The 22,085-nt window shown below is 41.9% G+C and overlaps 1 protein-coding gene across 4 annotated transcripts in view; it reads right to left on the reverse strand.

The window, feature by feature from the left end:
• Positions 1-22,085, reverse strand: part of KIAA0319L (KIAA0319 like) — a 133,013-nt gene that overhangs the window by 68,783 nt on the left and 42,145 nt on the right. For all 4 annotated transcript variants that reach the window (XM_053576728.1, XM_053576726.1, XM_053576727.1 and 1 more), the window contains exon 3: positions 17,254-17,786. In XM_053576728.1, the coding sequence (XP_053432703.1) occupies positions 17,254-17,786 (533 nt within the window). The remainder of the gene's footprint in view (positions 1-17,253; positions 17,787-22,085) is intronic.

Raw genomic sequence — 22,085 nt, forward strand, 5'->3', positions numbered from 1 at the left:
ACAATGAAGCAAGTCAGTCAAACAATGAAGAGAAATAGACATATCTACAATTATAGTATGATATTTCATAGCAATAAATAACTTACGGAAAAAGGATACAGAAAATAAGTAGGAGTATAGAAGAACTGACCAACACTAACCAATCTGGCTTAATTGGCATTTATACTTAGGCAAAATAAATACTCAAGTGCATATGGGACATTTACCAAGAGAGACCATATCCTGAGCCATAAAACAGGTGTCAATAAATTCAAAACAATTCAAGTTATACAACGTTCTCTGGTTACAATGGAATTAAATTGCCTACCAATAATGCAATAATATCTGGAAAACTCCCCTAAATATCTCAGAACTATGTAATACACTTTTAAATAACCAAAGGGTCAAAGGAATAGTCAACAGGGAAATTAAAAAATATTTTGAACTGAATACAACTGTAAACACAAAATATTAAAATTTGTGGGATATGGGCAGTGCCTGTGGCTCAGTGAGCAGGGCACCGGCCCCATATACCGAGGGTGGCGGGTTCAAACCCAGCCCCGGCCAAACTGCAACAAAAAAACATAGCCAGGTGTTGTGGCGGGCGCCTGTAGTCCCAGCTACTCGGGAGGCTGAGGCAGGAGAATCGCGTAAGCCCAGGAGTTGGAGGTTGCTGTGAGCTGTGTGAGACCACGGCACTCTACCGAGGGCAATAAAGTGAAACTCTGTCTCTACAAAAAAAAAAAAATTGTGGGATATAACTAAAATAATACTTAGAGGGAAATTTATAGCATGAAAATGCCCACATTAGAAAAGAAGGAAGTCTCATACTAAGGACCTCAAATTACAGTCTAAGAAACTAAAAAAAGAACAAATGAAATCCAAATTAAGCTAAAGAAATGCAATAATAAAGATTACAGCAGAAATCAGTAAAATAGAAAACAGAAAAACAAAAGAGAAAAATGAATTGAACCACAGTTTTTTTAGAAAACGTATCCAGTCAGATGAGGAGAAGAGAGCAAGAGCCGGAGCAAGAGTGAGAGCAAGTGAGTGAGAAGACACAACTTGCTAATATTAGGAAGGGTAGAGATGACATAGCACAGGGTCTACAGATACTCATAAAGCAGTAAGAAAAAAAAGCAATAGGGAACATTATGAACTTTATGTCAATAAATCGAATACTGAGATGAAATGCACACTCTTTTTTTTTTTTGAGACAGACTCTTCACTCTATTGCCCCGGGTAGAGTGCCATTGCATCCTAGCTCACAGCAAGTCTCCCGAGTTGATGGGACTATGGGCACTTACCACAATGCTCAACTAATGTTTTTTTCTTATCATTATTTTATTTTTTTTGTAGAGACAGAGTTTCACTTTATGGCCCTCAGTAGAGTACCGTGGCCTCACACAGCTCACAGCAACCTCCAACTCCTCGGCTTAAGCGATTCTCTTGCCTCAGCCTCCCGAGTAGCTGGGACTACAGGCGCCCGCCACAACGCCCAGCTATTTTTTGGTTGCAGTTTGGCCGGGGCCGGGTTTGAACCCGCCACCCTCGGTATATGGGGTCGGCGCCTTACCGACTGAGCCACAGGCGCCGCCCTAATTTTTTTTTTCTATTTTTTGGTAGAGACAGGTTCTCAAATTCTCAGGCAATCCACCACTTCAGCCTCCCGGAGTGCTAGGATTATAGGCATGAGCCACCACATCCAGTGGAAAAACACAATCTGCCAAAGCTCACTCAAGAAGATACAGATAGTGGGCGGCGCCTGTGGCTCAGTCGGTAAGGCTCCGGCCCCATATACTGAGGGTGGCGGGTTCAAACCCGGCCTCGGCTGAACTGCAACCAAAAAAAAAAAAAAATAGCCGGGCGTTGTGGCAGGCGCCTGTAGTCCCAGCTACGCGGGAGGCTGAGGCAAGAGAATCGCTTAAGCCCAGGAGTTGGAGGTTGCTGTGAGCTGTGTGAGGCCACGGCACTCTACTGAGGGCCATAAAGTGAGACTCTGTCTCTACAAAAAAAAAAAAGAAGAAGATAAAGATAGGGTGGGTACAGTGGCCCATATCTATAATCCTAGCACTCTGGGAGGCTGAGGTGGGTGGATTACCTGAGCTCACAGGTTTGAGATCAGCCTGAGCCAGAGAGAGAACTGGTCTCTAAAAATAGCCGAGCATTGTGACAGGCACCTGTAGTCCCAGCTATTTGGGAGACTCAAGCAAGAGAATCACTTGAGCCCAGAGTTTGAGGTTGTTGTGAGCTATGATGCCACAGCACTCTACCGAGGGGGACAAAGTAAGACTCTGTCTCAAAAAAAGAAAAAAAGAAGAAATAGATAGCCTAAATAGGCATTTATCTATTACATAAGTTGAATTTCTAGTATGAAACTTTCCCACAAAGAAAACTCCAAGTTCAGCTGGCTTCCCTGGGTAATTATATTGGACATTTAAGGAGTAAATAATACTGAGTCTAGACAAACCCTCCAGGAAATTGAAGAAGAGGAAAAAAATTTCAACTTACTCAATGAAGCCAGCACTACTCTGATACTAAAACTAGGCACAGATATTACAAGAACAGAAAACTGGCCAGGAGCGGTGTTTTGTGCTCATTATTCTAGCACTGTAGGAGGCTAAGGTGGGAGGATCTCTTGAGCTCAGGAGATTGAGATCAGCCTGAGCAAAGTGAGACACCATCTCTACTAAAAACAGAAAAATTAGCTGTGGTGGCATATGCCTATTGTCCCAGCCACTTGGGAACTGAGGCTGGAGAATTACTTGAGCAGAGGAGTTGGAGGTTGCTGTGAGATACGCTGAGGCCATGGCACTCTAGGTGGGAGACAGGGTGACATGCCAGTCTCAAAAAAAAAAAAAAGTACAATAACTCCTTTGAAAACAGATATAGAAATTCAAAACCAAATTTTAGTAAATTAAATGAAAAAATATATAAGAAGGACAATATTATGATGCAGTGAAATTTATCCCAAGAATGTTAAGACTGGCTTAACATTTTAAATCAACTCACATTATTCATATTAAGACACTAAAAAGGAAAAATCATATGGTTTTTATGATGTAGAAAAGGCATTTGACAAAATCCACATCTATTCCTGATAAAAATTCCCATGAAACTGCCATTCAATACTATAATTCCTCTACTAGGTATATACCCAGAAGACCAAAAATCTCATTATAACAAAGGTATTTGTACCGGAATGTTTATTGCAGCCCAATTCGTAATTGCTAAGTCATGGAAAAAGCCCACGTGCCCATCGATCCATGAATGGATTAATAAATTGTGGTATTTGGAAAAATAAAAATAAAAATAAAAAAATAAATTGTGGTATATGTACACCATGGAATATTATGCAGCCTTAAAGAAAGATGGAGACTTTACCTCTTTCATGTTTACATGGATGGAGCTGGAACATATTCTTCTTAGTAAAGTATCTCAAGAATCGAAGAAAAAGTATCCAATGTACTCAGCCCTACTATGAAACTAATTTATGGCTTTCATATGAAAGCTATAACCCAGTTATAACCTAAGAATATGGGGAAGGGGGAGAGAGAGGAGAGGGAGGGGGGAAAATGGGCAGAGGGAGGGTGATTGGTGGGATTACACCTGTGGTGCATCTTACAAGGGTACATGTGAAACTTAGTAAATGTAGAATATAAATGTCTTAACACCATAACTAAGAAAATGCCAGGAAGGCTATGTTAACCAGTGTGATAAAAATATGTCAAATGGTCTATAAAACCAGTGTATGGTGCCCCATGATCGCATTAATGTACACAGCTATGATTTAATAATAAAAATAAATGAAATATATAAAATTAAAAATTCCCATGAAACTAGGAATAGAAAAAAAAAATTCTCTATCTGATAAAAGACAACTTCAAAAAACCTACCACTAATGGACTTAATGGAAAAAAACTGAATTCTTTCCCTCAAGATCAAGAATAGAACAAGGATGTACATTTTCACCGCCTCTATTCAACACTGAACCAGAGGTTCTACCACAGCAAGTAGGCAAAAAGAAGAAATAAAAGGCATCCAGACTAGAAAAGAAGAAGTAAAACTATCTTTATTCACAGATGATATGATTATGAAGGATAGAAAATCCCCCCCCCCCAAAAAAAAAAATGCTACCAGAACGAATACTGATAGAATAATGAATGCTACCGGGGTTTAGCAAGACTGCAAGATACAAAATCAAAACACAAAAAACAACTGTATTCTATACACTAGCAACACTCATAAACTGGATTTTTAATTACCAATTATAATAGCATCAAATATATGAAATACTTAGGAATAAATGTGATAAAAGATGTGTAAGATTTGTATGTAGGTATACTAAAAGCATACTGCTGAGAGAAGTTAAAGATTAAAAAAAAAGTTAAAGATAATTTAACTAAATAAATATACTGTGCTCATAGACCAGGAAACTCAACATTATTAGGCTACTGACTCTTCCAAATTGATCTACACTCCTAACCTGATGCCAGAAGGCTTTTTCTTTTCTTCCTGGGTAGAGTGCTGTGGCATCATAGCTCAGAACAACCTCAAGCTCTTGGGCTCAAATAATCCTCCTGTCTCAGCCTCCCGAGCAGCTGGGCCTACAGGCACCTGCCACAATGCCTGGCTAGTTTCTTCTATTTTTAGTAGACACGAGGTCTCACTTTGCTCAGGCTGGTCTCAAATTCCTGAGCTCAAGCAATTCACCTGCCTCAGCCTCCCAGAGTACTAGGATTACAGGCATGAGCCACAGTGCTCAGCCTCCAGAAGGCTTTTTCAAAAGTAAATGACAAGATGACTCTAAAATTTATATGGTAACTGGGTGCCCAGCACTTTGGAAGGCCAAAGCAGAAGGATCATTTGAGGCCAGGAGTTCAAGACCAGCCTGGGCAACATAACAAGGCCGTATCTCTACAAAAAAAAATAAGAAAAATTAACCAGGAGGCAGGGCGTGGTGGCTAACAACTGTAATCCTAGCACTCTGGGAGGCTAAGGCAGGTGGACTGCCTGAGCTCACAGGTTCAAGACTAGTCTGAGCAAAAGAGAGACCTCGTCTCTAAAAATAGCTGGGCATTGTAGCGGGCACCTGCAGTCCCAGCTACTTGGGAGGCTGAGGCAAGAGAATCAGTTGAGCTCAATAGTTTGAGGTTGCTGTGAACTATGATGCCACAGCACTCTATCAAGGGCTACAAAGTAAAATTCTGTCTCAAAAAAAACAAGAAAAATTAACCAGGGATGGTAGCAAGAGACCCTACTTGAGAGGCTGAGGCAGGAGGAGTTTGAGGCTGCAGTGAACTATGATCCTGCCTCTGCATCCCTGCCTAGGTGACAGAGCAATATCTGGTCTCTAAAAATAAATAAATAAATAAAAATTTTAATGGAAATACAAGGAACATAAAATGGGCAATTTTAACAAAGGAGAACAAAATTGTTACATTACCTGATTTAAACACATAATACAAAGCTACAGCTATCAAGATAGTACAGTACTGATGTCAGTATAGACAGATGGAACCAGAGTGCAGAAATAGACCCATAAACATAAAGTTAACCAATTTTTTAAAAAAGTGAAAAGGCAATTCAGTGGAGAAAGGGTGGAAAACACACACTCCCAAAACAACTGGATAGTCATATGCCAAAAAGAAATTCCATCCTTTGTTCTCACAATATACAGAACAATTCTAGACCTAATTGTAAAACTTTCAGAAGAAAATTTAGGGTGCTGTCTGTGACTCAAAGGAGTAGGGAGCCAGCCCCATATACAGGAGGTGGCGGGTTCAAACCCGGCCCTGGCCAAAACCTGCAAAAACAACAAAAACAAAATTTAGGAAAAAATATTTCTTAGATACAACATCAAAAGCACAGTCCATAAAATAAAATAAAAAAATCAATGAACTGAACTTTATCAAAATTAACATCTTTACTTTAAAAGACAGCTAAGAGAATGCTGAATGGGAGAGAATATTTGCAAATCACACATCTGATAAAGGGGTTTGGGTACAGAATATATATATGTTAAAAAAAAACACTTTTTAAAAATGGGAAAAAATATGAACATTTTACAAAAAAATATGAGTGCCAAATAAACACATGAAAAATATTCAACATAATGATAAAATGTTGAATGCACTAGGGAAATGCAAATCCAAACTAAAATAAGATTCTATTACAATGTATAAAATTAAAAGACTCACCATATCAAGCATTGGTGAGAATGTGAAACAACCAGAACTTTCTCACATTACTGATGGGAATGTAAAATGGTACATTTCCATTTCCAAACTGGAAAACAGTTGGGCAGCTTTGCAAAACGTTAAATGTAAGTGTACACCTATAATGTAACCTAGCTATTTCATTCCCACATATTTACTCAAGAGAAATGAAAGCATATGTCCATACAAATACTTCTACAGAAGTGTTCTTGGCAGTTAGCCCCAAATCTGGAAATAACTCAACATCTATTAACAGGTGAATAGATAAACAAATTATGATACAGCTATGCAATGGAATACTACTCAGAAATTAAAAGAAATCAATTGGGCGGCGCCTGTGGCTCAGTGAGTAGGGCGCCGGCCCCATATGCCGAGGGTGGCGGGTTCAAACCCAGCCCCGGCCAAACTGCAACAAAAAAATAGCCGGGTGTTGTGGCGGGCGCCTGTAGTCCCAGCTGCTCAGGAGGCTGAGGCAAGAGAATTGCGTAAGCCCAAGAGTAGAGGTTGCTGTGAGCCGTGTGATGCCACGGCACTCTACCCGAGGGCGGTACAGTGAGACTCTGTCTCTACCAAAAAAAAAAAAAAAAAAAAAAGAAATCAATTAGTGGCACATGTTACAACACAGATAAACACAAAAACATTATGCTAAGTGAAGGAAGCTAGGAAAGCCAAAAGACCAAGTAGCACATTATTCCATTTATATGAAAAGTCTAGAGAAGGCAAACTTACAGAAATAGCACATCAATGTGTGTCCTAGGGCTGGGGGTGGGAACAGGGATTGCACACAGGAACTTCTTGGTAAATAGGGACCAAGGAAGTTCTGTGGGTGACAGAAATGTTATCAAAGCTGAACAATAATGCACAACTCTACTTCGGAAATCATAAAAACTTAACTAATTCTGAGCAACCATATGTCATATAATGATTTATTAAAATCAATGAATTGTATGCTTAGAAGGAATAAATCTCATAGTATGTAAATTATACTTCAATAAAGTTGTTAAAAAATATATACATAATGTATAATTTCACTTTATTTAAAAATTTGAGAAAATCTATAATGACTGAAAGTAGATGGGTGGTGCCTATAGCTCAGTGGGTAGGGCGCCGGCCACATACACCAAGGCTGGAGGGTTCGAACCTGGCCCGGGCCAGCTAAAACAACAATGACAACTGCAACAACAACAACAACAACAACAACAAAATAGCCAGGCGTTGTGGTAGGCACCTGTGGTCCCAGCTACTTGGGAGGCTAAGGCAAGAGAATCACTTGAGCCCAAGAGTTTGAGGTTGCTGTGAGCTGTGACGCCACAGCACTCTACCCAGGGCGACAGCTTGAAACTCTGTCTCAAAAAAATAAATTAAATAAATAAATAAAATAAAAGTAGAGGGGATGATAGGGACTGATTAAAAAGGTGAGGAGGAAATTTTGGAGATGGTGGATATGTTCATGATCTTTTTTACGGTGACAGTTTTATGGAAATATATGTGTCAAAACTAATCAAATCATATACTTTAACCACGTACAGTTTGTGATATGACGATTATACTTCAAAAAAGCTGTTTTTAAGAAGCATGGGGTCGCAATTCCCATCAAAATACCAACATCATACTTTCAAGATTTGCAAAAAATAATTCTTTATTTCATATGGGACCAGAAGAGACTCCACATAGTCAAGGCAATTCTTAGTAATAAAAACAAAGCTGGAGGCATCACCCTACCAGACTTTAGGCTATATAATACAAGTCCATAGTGATCAAAACAGCATGGTATTGGCACAAAAACAGAGACATAGACATTTGGAACCAAATAGAAAACCATGAGATAAAACTAACATCTTACAGGCACCTGATCTCTGATAAACCAAATAAGAGCATACAGTGGGGAAAAGAATCCCTATTCAATAAATGCTGCTGGGAGAACTGGACAACCACATGCAAAAGACTGAAACTGGACCCGCACCTTTCACCACTCACAAAAATTGATTGAAGATGGATAAAATATTTAAATCTAAGGCATGCAACAATAAAAGTTCTCGAAAAAAGTGTGGGGAAAACACTTGAAGATATCGACCTGAAGAAAGATTTTATGAAGACTTCCATGGCAATTGCAACAACAACAAAAAATAAATGGGACTTAATTAAATTGAAAAGCTTCTGTACAACGAAGGAAACAATGATCAAAGCAAATAGATAACCTTCAGAATGAGAAAAGATACTTGCATATTACGAATTGGACAAAGGCTTGATAACTAAGATCTACAGAGAATTCAAATTAATCAACAACAAAAAAAAAGCTAACAATCCATATATCACTGGGCAAGAGACATGAATAGAATCTTCTCTAAGGAAGACAGATGAATAGCTAACAAACATATTTAAAAAATGCTCATTATCCCTAATCATCAGAGAAATGCAAATCAAGACCACCCTGACATATCATCTAACCCCAGTAAGATTAGCCCACATCACAAAGTCCCAAAGCTGCAGATGCTGGCACAGATGTAGAAAGAGGGGGAACACTCTTACACTGTTGGTGGGACTGCAAATTAATACAGCCTCTTTGGAAAGAAGTATGGAGAATTCTCAAAGATCTCAAATTAGATCTCCCATTTGACCCTGCAATCCCACTACTACCTAGAAGAAAAAAATTTTTTATCATAAGCACATTTGCACTAGATTCTTTATCACAGCTCAATTTACAATCACCAAGACATGGAAACAACCTAAATGCCCATCAACTCAGGAACGGATTAACAAATTGTGGTACACGCACACCATGGAATACTAATCAGCTGTAAGAAAAGATGGCGACTTCACATCTTTTGTTAATATCCTGGATGAAGGTGAAACACATGCTTCTTAGTAAAGTATCATAAGAGTGGAAAAGTGATTATCCAATGTGCTCAATACTAATATGAAGCCAGCAGATGATCCGATGCATGCCCATACAGGTGAAAAACTCATTTCAATTCAAGTTATGAGGAAGGGGGCTGGGGTGCTCTCACTGAATGGCCATGGGGTGGGGGTGTTTGGCACACCTTTTGTGTGTGGGACATAATCACAACAGGGACTATACCTAACAAAATCAAATGTTTAGACCTGGTTGTTTGTACCCTCCATTAAACTGAAATAAATTTACTTTATAAAAAAGAAAAGAAAAGGGCGGCGCCTGTGGCTCAGTCGGTAAGGCGCCGGCCCCATATACCGAGGGTGGCGGGTTCAAACCTGGCCCTGGCCAAACTGCAACCAAAAAATAGCCAGGCGTTGTGGCGGGCGCCTGTAGTCCCAGCTACTCGGGAGGCTGAGGCAAGAGAATCGCTTAAGCCCAGGAGTTGGAGGTTGCTGTGAGCTGTGTGAGGCCACGGCACTCTACCGAGAGCCACAAAGTGAGAGAGACTCTGTCTCTACAAAAAAAAAAAAAAGAAAGAAAAAAAGGTCAAATATAAAGTGCCAAAAAAAAAAAAGAAAAGAAAAAGAAAAAGAATGGGGTTCATGGAAGAACAAGCATTCAGTGTGGCTAGAGTGAAAAGTAGAAGGGAGTAACAAAAGAGCCATTCATGCATCCAAAAATGTCTATTCGGCCGGGCTGGGGCTCACGCCTGTAATCCTAGCACTCTGGGAGGCCAAGGTAGATGAATTGCCTGAGCTCACAGGTTCGAGACCAGCCTGAGCAAGAGAGAGAGACCCCATTTCTAAAAATGGATGGGCACTGTGGTGGGCACCTGTAGTCCCAGCTACTTAGGAGGCTGAGGTGAGAGATTTGAGGTTGCTGTGAGCTATGATGCCATAGCACTGTACCGAGGGTGACAAAATAAGACACCGTCTCCAAAAAAAAAAAAAGGCTTTATAATAGTCGCACAAAGTCTATTTTCCCCTTATTAGACAACAGACTGCTTCCATATTTTTCATTAAATAGCATTTAATCATTGTGTACAAAGCTCTGTATTTAGAAATTATTCCTTTATAGAATAGACTACCAGAAGTAGAAGTGTATGACTATTTTAATGTTAGGCAAACAGATTTATTTTATTTATTTATTTATTTTTTTTTTTTTGTAGAGACAGAGTCTCACTGTACCACCCTCGGGTAGAGTGCCGTGGCGTCACATGGCTCACAGCAACCTCTAACTCTTGGGCTTACGCGATTCTCTTGCCTCAGCCTCCCGAGCAGCTGGGACTACAGGCGCCCGCCATAACACCCGGCTATTTTTCTGTTGCAGTTTGGCCGGGGTTGGGTCTGAACCCGCCACCCTCGGCATATGGGGCCGGCGCCCCACTCACTGAGCCACAATTTGTTTATCTTTTTTTTAACTTATATGCTATATTTACCTTTAAGGAGACAGGAAAAGGAAACATGGAATAAATTATTTTACTTTATACATATGAGGCAGGCCAGGTACTGTAGCTCATGCCTATACTCTCAGAGCTTTGGGAGGCTGAAGTAGGAAAGTTTAAGGCCAGGAGTTTGACACCAGTCTGTGCAACTTAACAAGACCCCATCTCTACAAACAATTAGAAAAACAAAAAGTTAGCCAGGTATGGTGGCATGTGCCAGTAGTCCTAGCTACTCAGGAGGCTGAGACAGGAAAATAACTTGAGCCCAGGAGTTTGAGGCTGCAGTGAGCTATGATCACACTACTTACACTCCACTCTAGGTGACAAAGTAAGACCCCATCTCTTAAAAAAAAAGAAAAGAAAGAAAGAAGAAACTAAGAAAAAAGTTTCAGAGGATGATATAGGGTTGGATGGAATTTCCTTGGGTAATTTTTTTCTGGCACTTGACAGGAATCATAAAAACTAACATAATTCTGAGCAACCACATGTCATACAATCATGCCACAGGTGGAAACACCTATTTCTTTTTAAGGACCCCTTATTCAGAATGATTGAAGGTTTCAATTCACATTCTCTTTCTCCATCTCTCCATCTTTTCTCTTCCTCCTTCTCCCCCCTTGCCACTCTGAGGTTACCCTCTTGACAGAAATCATTTGTGGGCGTCGCCTGTGGCTCAAGGAGTAGGGCGCAGGTCCCATATGCCAGAGGTGGCAGGTTCAAACCCAGCCCCGGCCAAAAAAAAAAAAAAAAAGAAATCATTTGTGTGCTGACAAAGTAGCCAACAAACACAATTTCAAACTCACTGCACACAGTAAAAACCAGATGAGAAGGTTGAAGAACCAGAAATTTTAGGGGATTAAAGGAGAAAATGAGTAGTTATGATGAAAAAACAATAAGGAAAAAGTGTTGTGCTTCAACAACAAACACTTTTGACAAAAGAAGACTACCAAAGATTTCTGTCTATACACAAGGTTAATGCAATAATCTACCACCCACACAGGATGAAGGCCGGTGGGAGGGCCTGGAGAATGCACTGGAAGAGCCAGGTCACTGGGGGCGGGGGGAGAGAAACTCACACAAATCATTGAAGCCAGAGGTCTAGAAGGGAGGGAGCCTAGGACTAAAACATTTTTGGTAAAAACTTTTTAGCCTGTCAGATAACTGAGAATGAGAATCTGGGGAAAACTAGACCCTAAAGGATTCCAAGTTTTTCAGGAAGTAATAACCAGAAGAATAAATGAACCCTTGACAAAAATGTCCCAATTCTGAAGAATTTAAAAGAAACATTTAAAAACAAAAACAAAAAACAAACCAGCAAGCGAAAAAACCTGAAGAACAAATCAGAAAAACAAAAACAAATACACAAAGGGAAACAGCACAGCTTAGGTTTCTGTTGTTGGTTATGTAAGGTTATTCTCTGTTGCTGCCCACACCCCACGCTCAGGCCTTGCGTGGAGCCAGCTCAAGAGTTCTCAGTGAAAGAAGGCAGCAAAGAGCTGTCCAGGTGCTCAGAGCTCTTTAATCCTCAGTCGTCTGTTCTACAGAAAGCCACTGGTTTGCTAGGGGTTGAAATGCTGTGATTACCGATTAAAAAGAGACAGATGATGAGGGTAGAGACAAGAACACCTCAGTCTTCCAAAATCCACACCTTACATGTGGGGATACCTAGGTGGACCTTCATTTCCTGGGCTCAGAAAAGCTCTCCTCCCTCTTTCACAAAGCAGAGTTGGCAGCATTTGTGATAACTGCCAGAGGCTGAACTGCTTGTTCTGTACATATTCCAGGACCCAATTAATAAGCCTCCATGCTCCTTCTGCCAACAATTTAGAGATTCCTGGTGCAGAAAGGGTGCAGCACTTAAACCAAGCAGGACAAGCTTCTCCCTCTCTAAGTTGAGAAAAGAGAATAAATTGATGACATTTCTGTTTACTTTTGGAACTGCAGGTATCCACAAAACCTGCTTTGGATACAGTATATGAATTATTTCTGATGAATGAAAGATGCATACTGACAACCTAATGCCTTTGCAGCTCTACAGGCATTTCAGACAAGGCAAGAACAATTGATGATATAACTTCTCCCCACTTTAGATGCAGAGTTGCTTGACCTACCTTAGTGCAAACAGCACAGATGAAGAAGTAGTGCTGCTTGCCAGTCATCCCTAATTAGGAGATCTGCAGTGCACACAGTTCTCTTCCTTTCCCTGGTGCATTAAGCAGAAGTCTGAACTCCAAGTTCTCTCCCAAAAGAAATGTCTACTGGTTAACTGTTCCGAATGCACACGGCAATCTTACTACCCCTTCCAGAGCTATCCGTGGCCTTCAGGTTAAGGATCAAGTGCCTAAGCCTGGTGTATAAGATCAAATATAACTCATCTGGATCTGACAACTTCACTTTGCCCCATTTTTTTAGCAATGCTTGCCATCCCAGTCTGCAGTGCCAAACCATGTTAATGCGTCTATGCAACCAAACCTGCAGCAAAAGCCCACTCCTGGGGTTCATAGTTCAATATTCCTCCCCTCGGGTCTACCCACTCTCCATCCATGTTAGACCACAAAGCTCTTGAAATCCTGTTCACTAAAAGCAATTTATTGCCACTGCCCATTGTTGGTAAACAAGGAGAAAGAGAACTCTCCAGCCAACACACCCTCAGGATTTTCCTCCTAGCATTCACTTGAATTCTGTAAGCCCACGTCTGAGTTTTTAATATTTCTCCACCCACTGTCCTTCTAATCTTACTGGTCCATTTCTAATTTCACTAGCTGTAATTTTCCTGCGGTGTGTTGGGGCTCCACTGTGGCCATTGTAGGCCATTATTCTTCTAATTCTCCTTTGCTATCTTGCTGCTGTACGCGTCAGCTCTCATCACAACTGTCATCTCCCAACTCATTCATCACTCCCCCACTTTACTGATGATGGTGTTGTCATCTGGCTTTCAAAATTCCTCCTCACCCCCTGAAGAATAAGGGGGTTAAGAGAACAGACTCTGGATAGAATCAGGCTGCCTGGGTTCAAGTCTTGGTCATACCATATACTAGCTGTGTTGCCCTGGCCATTTTCCTTAAACTTTCTTTTCTGAGTTGCCTCATTTATGAAATAGGGGCAGTAATACATGTAGTAATCAATAGGATTTGTTGTACAAATTAAGAGCTAATACATATAAAGGGTTCAGAATGGTACCTGGCACATAGTAAGTGCTCAGTAAACATCAGCTAGTTTCACTATCATCATCATCACTACCACCATCATCAAAGACTGTCTCAGTGTCCACATGGATAATTCATTTAACATGTTCCTGAGCTTTCTGACTTCTCTGAGCAACCTGTATCCAATAAACTTCTCCAGTGTACCCCAGCAACCCGCTTCCTGACACCCTAGATCCTGTCATCATCAGAATTTCTCTATCTCCAAAATCTTAAATGCGCACATCCCATGCTCTGACCACTACGTCCTCTCCTTCCAGGACTCATGTTCACTGTCCCCCCTTCATCTGCTTGCCATCACAAAAACCTCTAAATGCAAAACTTAGCTGTCTTACCTCTGTCAGCCCCCTCCTATCTTTGCCTCTTTTCATATCTTCTTACATTCTCTTGACAACAACCTCAATTTCCACACCCCAATTTTCTTCTGTACAAACTACCTAGCAAAACTTCTGTCTTGTACGAATCAAACTATCAGCCTTTTCTTGATAGGGTTGCTAAAAGCTGCTGAGGAGATGTCACAGCTGTAAAGACCAGTACTACTGCTATAAATGCCTCACCTCCATCTTCCAGGCTACCCAGCAATCCTTCTATTTCCTTACCTAGTTTGCCATCGCCTGTCCTTCACAATGGCTATTTCAGACCTTTACCATTCACCCTAAACCTGATCTCTTGCCTTCACCCACTTACCTCTGCTTCCACTTTCAATAAATGATCTGTCACACCTTAGAAAGAACAGGAACAAGATTAGAACTATCGTAACGTCCTTCTGCACAACCTACAAACCCATCTTGATGCATCCCATCCAGCCCTTTCTGCCTATCACAATGGAGGAGGTATCTTGTGTGAGGCTAAGCTTGTGATCTGTGCTCAGTATTCTAACTCCTCTATCCTATAAGGCAGCAGGTGGTTTCAAAGTGTGGTCCGGGCCAGCAGCACTAGCACTCTCTCAAGGAACTTGTTGGAAATGCAAATTATCAGGCCCCACTCCAGACCAATTGAGTCAGAAACTCTGGAGTTGGGGCCTAGCAATCTCTTTTTAATAAGGTCTCCCAGTGAGTCCGATGTATGTTGAAATCTGAGAACAACTCTAAGGGATTATTTGTTGTTTATCCCCTTTCCTGTGTCTCTAACCTCCTTCTTTGGTGCAGCGGTTCTCTTGCCTGAAGGGCCTCAGGACACACATGGTTGACCCTAGAACAGCAGGAGTTTGAACTGTGCAGCTCCACTTATTTGTGAATTTTCTTCCACCTCTGCCACCCCTGATACAGCAAAACCAACCCTTTCTCTTCTTCCTCCTCAGCCTATTCAAAGTGAAGACAATGAGGAGGACCTTGATGATGACCCATGTCCACTTAAGGAATAGTAAATATAAAATTCTCTTCCTTATGATTTTCTTTCTTTTTTTTTTGAGACAGCCGTTGAGTGCCGTCGTGTCACAGCTCACAGCAACCTCAAACTCTTGGGTGTAAGCAATTCTCTTGCCTCAGCCTCCCAAATAGCTGGGACTACAGGCACCCGCCACAGTGCCGCTATTTTTGTTTTAGCAGGCCTGGGCTGAATTCGAACCCTCTACCCTTGGTGCATGTGGCTAGCCTTGTAACCACTGTGCTATGGCAGCTGAGCCTTCAATTATCATCTTAAACTCTTTCCTGGAGTAAACTAACCTAACACGTTAGTCTCTGTTAGGTTCCTACAGATGCTCTCACATCAATCTGTACTTACCCTCTTATAACCCACATTGAGTTTACAATTATTAGAAATGGAATGTCTGGGCTGGGTTTGGTGGCTCACACCTGTAATCCTAGCACTCTGGGGGGCCAAGGCAGGTGGACTCCCTGAGTCCACAGGTTTGAGACCAGCCTGAGGAAGACCTCATCTTTCTTTAGAGACCTCATCTCTAAAGAAAAAGACAGCGGGGCATTGTGGCAGGCACCTGTAGTCCCAGCTATTCCAGAAGCTGAAGCAAGGGAATCACTTGAGCCTGAGTTTGAGATTGCTGTGAGCTATGACACCATAGCACTCTACTGAGGGTGACAAAGTGAGACTTTGCATGTCTCAAAAACAACAACAAAACGACAACAAAGAAATGGAATGTCTGTTTTCCTTGCCAGAGCATAAGCCTTATGAGGGTAGAAATCATGTTTATGTTATTTACTATCTAATATTCCTAGTGCCCAGCTTAGTATAGTACTTAGCACATAGTAAACACACAATAAATACTTGCTGATTGAACCTCTGTATGCACTATACCTCTATTCAGAATGGTTTTTTTACTACCTTTAACTCTAGTGAAATCCTACACATCCTTCAAGAAATGTTAAACATCTCTGTCCACTCTCGTCTGCACATACACACACCTGCCTGTTCTTATTGCACATATACCTGTTGATGCGATAATTACACACTATAATACCTAGCTTCATGTCTCAGTCTCCACCAGACTGTAAGCTCCCCGAGGGGACAGACCAGGTTTTGTTCACCTGTGTATCTCTAGTGCTTAGGAAAGTACCCGACATTGATATAGTTTTCTATCAGTGTTTATAGGCAATATTAAACCTAAGACTGTTCTCTAAGATTATGCTAAAAAGTTTTTCTTCTAATATCAAATCTGGGGGGGTCACAATTCTAGCTCTGCTAATCATTAGCTGCATGATCACTAACAAGCTGTTTAACATCTTTAGGCCTCAGTTTTTGCACTAGTGAAAAAGGGCTAATAATACTTATTTGGAAATACTGCTATGAAAATTAAACAAAATGACATAGTATGAAAATTAATACACACAGTGCCTGGCACGCAGTAGCCTACTTTGGTTTCAACTTGATAGAGACAACCAGGACAAAACAAATACAAAAATAAGTTACAGCAATCAAGGGAGACTGAGATGGAGTGAGTCATTCCTTTTAATCACATGCCCAGGAAGATCAACAATGAAGAAACAAAATAAGCAGAATAAACTCTACTGGTGGCATCTCCCTCAGCACACACAGCTTGGTAAGAATTCACTCCAGGGACCTCTTGGCTAACGGCCACATCCGGCTCCCCAGCCCAGCAGGACAGATCTTAATCTGCAGTACCAAGCATGGTTTTAATTTAGACTGGAATAGAAACTACCTAAAGAACATGTTTACAGGCAGGAGATGGAGAAGGAGAAGAACTTGACCTCAGCCACACAAATCAACTGTTTTGCAATGTGGCAGAAAACACTGCAGAACCGTGGGTGGAGACTAATACCCACCCACACACCTGCACTTACCTGTGGCCCAAAACCAGCTTGTACTACAATAGCTTTCTGCCTTTACGAAAACAACGGTCAGGCCTGCATGCAAGGAACATCGCTAAGGTCAAATGACCCGTATACATATGGGCAACACCAACTAAGATGACACCAAGCAGCTTTACACATACACTTCTCAGCCTATGCGCACTGCCCACAAGCATCAGCTTCATTCCCCGTGTATGCCAAATTTCAGAGCAGATTTAACGGTTTCTTCTCTCCTTATTCGGGACATGCTTACCTCTGCAGAGCCACTGGTAGTCAGGTCACCTAGCTCCTTGGGGCCATTCGCTTTAGAATGCTGTGTTGTTGCTATCAGTGTATATGTTTCTTCGGTGGGACTGCCTCTCTTCTGGAGTTTCCTGATTACGCTCCTCTGCCCACTGGAAGACACAGCAGGTCTGAGTGGAGTGGTCGATGGGCTCTGCCTCCTCCAAAATGCCCTGCTCCAACCTAACCCCAGAAGATGTGGTACGTCATCTTCAGGACGAAAGTGCAAAACATCTGCAGTTGGGAACTTTCTAAGAAACACCAGCACAGAATTGGAAGAGTCTGTCCTAAAAGCCCGGCAGCTCTGGGGCCTGCTACAGTCTGCCTGAATGCACATCCCTTCTAGCCACCAAAAGGCATGGCAAGCAGAGTCCTGGCAGCAGGCAGTCCAGCATGACTGGAGAGAAGGCGTTCCTTCAAGAAGCTGGAGGTGGGTGTCTCCCCCAGATCTCAGGCCAACTCCAAATTGTGTCTTCCCCTGTGGGCACCTGCTCTCGCTGGCATCTAAAAACAAAGAAAGAAAACGTTTTCACAGGAAATTAAAACAGAGACTGCTGCTTCATAAAGAGCCCTGAACACCAATGTCTGAGGGTGAGAGAGCTATCTAGTGAGTTGAACAGAGGAAACAAGACAGTGTTTTTTGGTTCAGAATATTCTAGCTTATAGAAGTTACTGCTCCATATTCATCAGTGGTTCCCCTTCTCAGTGAATTCCTATTACACAGAACCTTTCCATGTAATTCCAATTCATGAAACAGAAATGAGGTATTCTGATAGAAGTATATGGGGGTGGAGGGGAGTAGAGTAGAGTCAACACTCGACCTCCCACTCACTTAAAGGCATTTATTTCTCAGGGACAATGTGAGGACTAGAGGGCTGTGGGACCACAAGAGGTAGCTGGATAAGCTGGAATATTCCCCCCACTGAACTGAACTGGCAGCAACCAGACTGAGTACTCTTTTTTTTTTTTTTTTTTTGTAGAGACAGAGTCTCACTTTATGGCCCTCGGTAGAGTGCTGTGGCCTCACACAGCTCACAGCAACCTCCAACTCCTAGGCTTAAGCGATTCTCTTGCCTCAGCCTCCCAAGTAGCTGGGACTACAGGCACCCGCCACAATGCCTGGCTATTTTTTGGTTGCAGTTTGGCCGGGGCGGGCTTGAACCCGCTACCCTCGGTATATGGGGCCGGCGCCTTACCGACTGAGCCACAGGCGCCGCCCCAGACTGAGTACTCTTAACTTCATTCAGATTATAGGTACATCCATTTTTTTTTAAGATGGGGGTCTCACTATCTTGCCCAGGCTGGTCTTGAACTTTTGGCCTCCAATGATCCTCCTGCCTCAACCTCCCAAAGTGCTGGGTTTACAGGCATGAACCACTAAGCCTGGCCTATTTTCTATATAATGATTTGCAAAAGTCAGGTGGTTTTGCATATAGCAGTTATCAGCCAGAGTAGTAGTTAAGATTACCAAAAATTCTCATGATGAGCAGATTCTGCTAAAAGGAACTTCCTAACAACAAGCCATGTCATGACAAGAAATAATGGAACAGAAATACAACAATGACCTACTGTGGGTAACCTAGATAAGATGGTCCAAAATTCCAGCTCATATTGTTTATGGATAAACTTTGAGCTATTGAATTATCTCAGGCACAGCACTGATTTTCCTAAAATATTGCACCACCATGTTTTCTTAGCTGAAGTCAAAACATGTTCTCAATTAAAGTTGTTATATGGCTGGCCAGAAAGTCATGAGATATCTCACTTGATTATTCACAGTTGGTTACAGATTAAACTCCTTGTTCCATTCTCCCCCCACCACCCCTCTTCTGCATTTGACAAGTCTTTTTGTTTTTTTAGACAGTCTCACCATGTTGCCTTTGGTAGAGTGCTGTGGCGTCATTGCTCACAGCAACCTCAAACTCTTGAGTTTAAGTGATTCTCTTGCCTCAGCCTCCTGAGTAGCTGGGACTACAGGCACCCGCCACAACACCCAGCTATTTTTTTGTTGCAGTTGTTATCATTTTAGCTGACCCAGGCTGGATTTGAACCCGCCAGCCTCAGTGTATGTGGCCAGTGCCCTAACCACTGACCAACGGGTGCCAAGCCACTTGACTGGTCTTAAAAATAAAACAAAAAGAGGCCTGGTGCTGGTAGCTCAATGAATATGGCACCGGCCACATACAACAAGGCTGGCGGGTTCAAGCCCCACCCGGGCCAGCTAAACAACAATGACAACTGCAGCCAAAAGATTGCTGGGTGTTGTGGCAGGCACCTGTAGTCCCAGCTACTCAGGAGGCTGAGGCAAGAGAATTGCTTAAGCCCAAGAGTTTGAGGTCACTGTGAGCTGTGATGCCACAGCACTCTACCAAGGGCGACATAGTAATACTCTGTCTCAAAAAAAAAAAAAAAAAAAGAAAGGAAGTTGTTACACATTATATAGATGTCTTCCTATATAATGGGAAGTTGTTACACATTATATAGATGTCTATAACTACCTGTTGTCAGGGTTATATAGGAACAGAACCAGGCTGAAGCAAGAAAGATGCTTCAGGAACAAAATCTAAGGAGGTGCTCACTCTCAGAGTCACTGGAGTGCAGGGTTGGCTTATACAACCCTGAGAGTGAGTCCCTCTTTAAATTATGTGCTCTGGGTGACTCTCTTTCCTCACCTTAGTCCTGGTCCTGGGGTTATAACATGAAGTACATACTAGAATTACACAGAGAAAACATGCAATAGAATCAGAACATAGGAGAAATGAATAACCATGTCTGCAGTTATACGTAACTGAAAAAGGGCTCTGACTGACTAGAGCAACAACCTGAAAATCAATCAAAGCCAGCCTGGCTCCCATAAAATATTTTCTAAATGTCCAACAGACTAAGGTGAACACTAATAAACTAGGAGATAAAAGGAACATAAAGGCAGTTAGGAACACTCTGGAAGCAAGCGTTGACACCAACCTAACATCAGACAAGGCAATTTTGAAGGCTAAAGAAAACAGAACTTCTTTAAGAAAAGATGAACAGCCTGGGTGCCTTGGTGCATTGGTGGCTCAGCCTATAATCCTAGCACTCTGGGAGGCCAAGCAGGAGAATGGCTTAACTATATGAAGCCAGAAGCCAAGACCCCATCTCTACTAAAATAGAAAAGTTATCTGGGTATGGTAGCACACGCTATAGTCCCAGCTACCTGGTAGGCTGAGGCAAGAGGATTATCTTGAGCCCAGGATTTTGAGGTTGCTGTGAGCTAGGCTGACACCAGGGCACACTAGCCTAGGCACCAAAGCAAGACTCTTGTCTCCAAAACAAACAAAAAAACAAACAGCACCCCTTATTTTCTTATCCATCTTCCTACATAGCCATTAAGAGTATGAATTTTAGTAACAGCTGAGTATACAGACTGTTGAAATCAATAAAGTGTTATACCAGTAATGGCTATCAGTTACCTTTATAGCAACTATCTCTCACTCTTCTCATAACAATTCTCTCACTTTTAACATGATAAAGAAGTCAACATAGATGAAAATAACTTGCACTTTTCTTTTTTTTTTTTTTTTTGTAGAGACATGGCCCTCGGTAGAGTGCCGTGGCCTCACACAGCTCACAGCAACCTCCAACTCCTGGGCTTAAGCGATTCTCTTGCCTCAGCCTCCCGAGTAGCTGGGACTACAGGCGCCCACCACAACACCCGGCTATTTTTTGATTGCAGTTTGGCCGGGGCTGGGTTTGAACCCGCCATCCTCGGTATATGGGGCCGGCGCCGCCCCATAACTTGCACTTTTCTGTAAGCCACTATTTTATTTTTAAAAATGCACTGAGACTTCCAATTCTGCCCTTGAAGGAGGAATTGCTATAGGAGCTGTCCTCCCACCATGAACAACTAAAAACTAGACAAAACATATAAAGCAACTGTTTTTAGACACTGGGCAACACGCAGTGCAGGATTGTGATCACTGAGAGGAAGGAAAGAAACCAGGCGAGTCCCACATGGCTTCCTGCGGGGGGCACACTCCAGGCTGTGGCACATGCAAGGAGAAGTCAAGCAGAACAGAGCAGCTGCTGAATCAAGCAGACAGAGTTCGAGGTGGCTGTCAAGGCTAGAATTTTTTTTTTTTGGAGGCAGAGTCTCAACAGTGTTGCACTTGGTAGAGTGCTCTGGCATCATAGCTCACAGCAATCTGAAACTCCAGAGCTCAAGTGATCCTATTGCCTCAGCCTCCCAAGTAACTTGCACTACAAGCGCCTGCCACGTCTGGTTACTTTTTCTATTTTTAGTAAACACGGGGTCTCACTCTTGCTTAGGCTGGTCCACCTGCCTCAGCCTCCCAGAGTGCTAGGATTACAGGTGTGAGCCACCACGCCTAGCCATGGCTAGAATTTTTGAACAAAGTACTAGAAAGAGCTAAACAGAGAAAGAGCTCCAGAAATCTGGATAGTGGTAACCTTTAGTTTGGGCTAAATACCAACTTACAAAAGTGTAAGTTGAAACTGCAGCAGGGAAATTAGAAAATATTTTGAACTTAATGAAAATGAAAAGTATTCTGGGCACCTCTCCCTTGTGAGGATGCTCACTGTAGTGTGGTCTGTATTAGTGAAATATCTGCAGAACCTAAATGCCTGTCAATATGAAAATAGTTACTGAATAATATTATGTACCATTTGAAAAGAATGAAGCAGAACTTCATATATTGCCACAGAAATATCCCTCCCCCATGATATCTTGGTTAAGATCAAAAAGCAAGTTGCAGAAAATCTATACATTATGGTCTTATTTCCATTACTGACAATGAAGCCATTTTT

Source organism: Nycticebus coucang, chromosome 22 (assembly GCF_027406575.1).
Source record: "Nycticebus coucang isolate mNycCou1 chromosome 22, mNycCou1.pri, whole genome shotgun sequence".
Classification (NCBI taxonomy): Eukaryota; Metazoa; Chordata; class Mammalia; order Primates; family Lorisidae; genus Nycticebus; species Nycticebus coucang.